General features: G+C 30.3%; 1 protein-coding gene across 1 annotated transcript; it reads right to left on the bottom strand.

The window, feature by feature from the left end:
• Nucleotides 1–2,435: 2,435 nt before the first annotated feature.
• LOC127727672 (uncharacterized protein YfdI-like) lies at nt 2,436–3,286 on the bottom strand. Its single transcript, XM_052234788.1, has 2 exons — nt 3,049–3,286; nt 2,436–2,815 (listed from the first exon to the last, which is right to left on the bottom strand). Exons 1-2 carry the CDS (start codon nt 3,217–3,219, stop codon nt 2,582–2,584), a joined length of 405 nt encoding a protein of 134 aa, XP_052090748.1. The 5' UTR covers nt 3,220–3,286; the 3' UTR covers nt 2,436–2,581.
• Between the last annotated feature and the right edge of the window lie 1,241 nt (nt 3,287–4,527).

Genomic DNA, 4,527 nt, shown 5'->3' with positions numbered 1-4,527 from the left:
TAGTCTTTTAAACACATAATACACATTTATTGCAAATTTCTGCAGAATAAAACTTATATATATAAACATCATTGTATTTAAGTATACTTGCCATCATCAATTGTTGATTTTACTGACACAAATTTAGTTTTCAGCAAAGTTTTGATGGAAATTGGTGTCAGCAAGCATTTAAAACACATTACATTTACATGTTTACTATTCTAAAACAATTGCTAAGTTATGCCTGTTGAATGAATTTTTAAATAAAAAGAAAAAAAAAAAACATCTGAGATTAGTTTGACAGTACTACAAGTAAATCATGGATTTAACCCCTCAAATTATATGATATTATCCTGTCAAAATCACTGTAAGCAACAAATTACATATTAGAATAGAAAATTATCAATCATTTCAATAAATGCTAAAAAATTTCACTATTAACTTTTGATTGTCTAATGGTTGTTTATCATCATTTTCCCATAATTTGAGTGATATGAATTCAATTTGCTTTGTACTAGACTGGACACACTGGTCTTTGCTTATAGCTAGATAGTAACTTAATAGAACATTAGATTTACACCCCTAGAAGACATATCATTATATAATTACCCAGACACATTATTCTGATGTACTGGTAGAGTCAACGAGTTTTACCCTCACTTTGAAATGGTTAACATAATTAATAGTTATCATAGATCATAGATTGATTATTCTTATGAAATTTCTAGAAAAAACACTTTCTTCTTGACACCTATTTTCAAGCTTCTTGGCTTAATCAAGCTATGTTTTAAATTTATTTTTTCTGAAGCAGGTGTGAGGGCAACATGATAATAAAGAGCCCAGTTCATACTTTTGACAGAACACTATGCAAAAAAAAATAATAAAGAGAGGGGGGTTGGCATTTGTTGCTATGCTTAAATGTCAATTCTTTTGTAATCTTAATAAAAATGATCTTTCTTGAATCTTTGTATGTAAACATGATCAGTGTTAAGTAATTGGAAAATGCAGTTAGAAAAAAATAATTTTGATACTAGATCACTAGATACTACAATCACTCTTTGTCATGTTGAATCATTTGAACACCAGCAAGAAGTATTTCAACTGAAATTTTTTATGTGTACTGTTCCACATTAAATAAATACTATGTTGAAAATAGTTTTACATAGTTACTATAACCACAGCAGTTTGAAATTTTCAGATGTAATTATTACTATGTATAGATGACCTATCAACTGAAGATTTATCAAGTACATTTCCTCATTGAAATAATGATTTTAACTTGCTGAACTTATCTTGTGTTCAGTTTTTAAAGTAGTTGCACACTATCATGACTAAGCATGCACATTTTTAAGCATTTAATATAAGGATTTCTAAATGGATTTCTAAACATTGTTGAAATACATGTCCTTTGGTTTTTGTGTCGTTCAGGTTGCTGTCTTAACCTAATATAGATCTGGACTTCTGTGTACCATATATATTTGTTTCCTACATTTAAAGTAAATTTTATAGATCAAAGGACTGATAGAATTCATCAACAATTAAAATTTCAATTTCAATTAAAAAATTGATGATCTAGTTTGATTCAAAATTCCCAATATTGAATGAATTGTTGGCATGTCTTTCACACATATTTAAAGTGTGGTCATTATGGACCCACTATATTTATTTGAATGAAGAAAATTAATTGTCAATATAAGTTCAACTATCATGTCATGCGTGTGAGAATCTGTGTATTTACATTACAATTTGGTAAAATTATGGAAAACTCTCAGGAAGGCTTCAACAGAAAACCATGTCAAAGATAACACCAGTATTACACAGAGGCTTTTATTTCTGGGGAAACATTTTCCAATAAATCTGAGGTCACTCTTATTATGAATAGTATTTACTTTTAAAACCAGAGATCCTTATTTAAAATGTACCATAAGTACTTGCTCTCAGGACATCTAAGGATAATTAAAAGAAGATAGAGAAGACATTATTAAGGAATTAGAACAGGCAATTACCTATTGACTGGTTTTTTTTTTTTACATCATCCAAAATCAGGTACAAAGAATGTGCCTAGAATTTGTGGGATATTTCTGTGGATTTTAATGAATTCAGTTGATTATATTGTTAATATAAAATCTACAAGTTGAGAGATGATTAATCCTTGTAAATAAGTCCCAACAGAGCAATAATTCTAGGAAATTTATTGATCACATTGGTACTGATACTTGATATTTTTAAAACTACTGGTTTCTGTAACAGCAATGTAAGAATGTACTAACCTATGACCTATACTCAAGTTTATGAAGATTACAAACAGTGAATTATCAAAGTCCATCCATATCACACTATAACGAGATGGATGAATGCAACAGCAAGCTATGTTTAAAACAAAATTCAAAAAGTTCATTGGACATAATGTTGGGCAATATTATTTTTATTATTATTTTGTACATAAAGCTTGTGCCTAAACTTATGGATTGGTTTATTTTCTTGTGCTTACTTTGCTCATACTGGATTTTTACCTACAGTTCAGGTGAAACAGCTATATAAAAATATGGAGATGTGGTATGATTGCCCATGAGACTTAGTCTAGTGACTTTACCTTTAAGATTTACCTAAATTCCATCTGAGCAATTTTTTTCCACACCTTATATTTTCTAAAACAATTCTTCATATTATAGGAAAAAAATAACCCAGATGCATGATAAGTAGACACATGCATAAGATAAGTAGAAACATACATAAGATAAGTAGACACATACATAAGATAAGTAGACACATACATAAGGTAAGTAGACACATACATAAGGTAAGTAGACACATACATAAGGTAAGTAGACACATACATAAGGTTAGTAGACACATACATAAGATAAGTAGACACAAACATAAGATTAAGACACATACATAAGATAAGTAGACACATACATAAGATAAGTAGACACATACATAAGATAAGTACACATACATAAGATAAGTAGACACATACATAAGATTAAGACACATACATAAGATAAAGACACATACATAAGATAAGTAGACACATACATAAGGTAAGTAGACACATACATAAGATTAAGACACATACATAAGATAAGTAGACACATACATAAGATAAGTAGACACATACATAAGATAAGTAGACACATACATAAGGTAAGTAGACACATACATAAGGTAAGTAGACACATGCATAAGATAAGTAGACACATACATAAGATAAGTAGACACATACATAAGTTTGATCATTGTTTGAAACAGTTTTAAGAACCTCCTGTCTCATCAGTAAAATAGTGTTATGCTTTTTGTGTATCAACGTATGAAATTTCTTTTACAGATAAAAATTCCATTAACCCCAGCGATGCAGAATTGGAAAATGCAAAATCGCGTACCAGAAGATGTACACCAGCTGTAAACACAAATGGTGCTCTACAGCAGCCCAACTTTAATATTTCTTCTCAGGATAAAGCATATGTATGTTGTCATTCTTTATATTATAAAAAACAACCTGTATTACTTGATTACTTTCATTTGACTGGGGAGGTCTTTGTGGCTATAACATTGAGAAAGAGTTTTTATTTATTACGGGTACTATGCTTATGCAAGAAGCTTTGACATTTCAGAACACCAATTATGAATGGATTGAACATTTTTTTCTAGTTTCATTATAAATTCATGCCATTTAAACTTGGCAACTAATGAAAAATGTCATCTCAATAAAAAAAAATGTTGTGGGTATTAGAAAGAGAGGAATGACTGCTATTAAAAAAAGTCTTATTGATATGTTTTGAATATTGTTTCAAAGGTTATAAAACACATCAAGACCATTTGAATACTTATTGTTTGCCTGAAAAAGTAAACACCATAATTATTATAAAAAAACTGACCAATCACATCTACATGAATGAATTAAAAAGCATTATGAGCTAGGCATATTAACTTTTTATACGACCACAAAAAAATTTTGTGGTCGTATATTGGTATGACGCTGGTGTCGTCGTCGTCGTCGTCTTGCGTCGTCGTCCGAAGACACATTGGTTTTCGCACTCTAACTTTAGTTTAAGTGAATGGATCTTTTTGAAATTTTACCATAAGGTTAAATACCACAAAAGGAAGGTTGGGATTGATTTTGGGGGTTATGGTACCAACAGTTAAGGAATAAGGGGCCAAAAAGGGGCCAAAAATAAGCATTTTCTAGTTTCCAGACAATAACTGTGGAACGGTGTATGGATCTCTCTGAAATTATACTACAAGTTTCCATACCACAAAGGGATGGTTAGGATTTGCTTTGGGGGGTTATGGCTCAAACCGTTTAGGAATTAGGGGCAAAAAAGGGGGAAAAACAAGGTTGTCCTGGTTAATGGACAAATACTTTAGTACAAAACATAATTTAAAGCAGTGTAAGGGAGATAAATCAAATACATCATTGAAATTATCTCCCTTACACTGCTTTTAAATTATGTATAAAGTAATGGTTAATGAACAATAAAGATAATTTAAAACAGTGTAAGGGAGGTAATCCAAATACAACGTTTTGGTTACTTCCCTTACACTGCT

The sequence above is a fragment of the Mytilus californianus genome, unplaced genomic scaffold (assembly GCF_021869535.1).
Source record: "Mytilus californianus isolate M0D057914Y unplaced genomic scaffold, xbMytCali1.0.p SCAF_2, whole genome shotgun sequence".
In the NCBI taxonomy this organism is placed as follows: domain Eukaryota; kingdom Metazoa; phylum Mollusca; class Bivalvia; order Mytilida; family Mytilidae; genus Mytilus; species Mytilus californianus.
The sequence above is the reverse complement of the archived record's forward strand: the minus strand, read 5'-3'. Positions and strand labels throughout refer to the sequence as shown.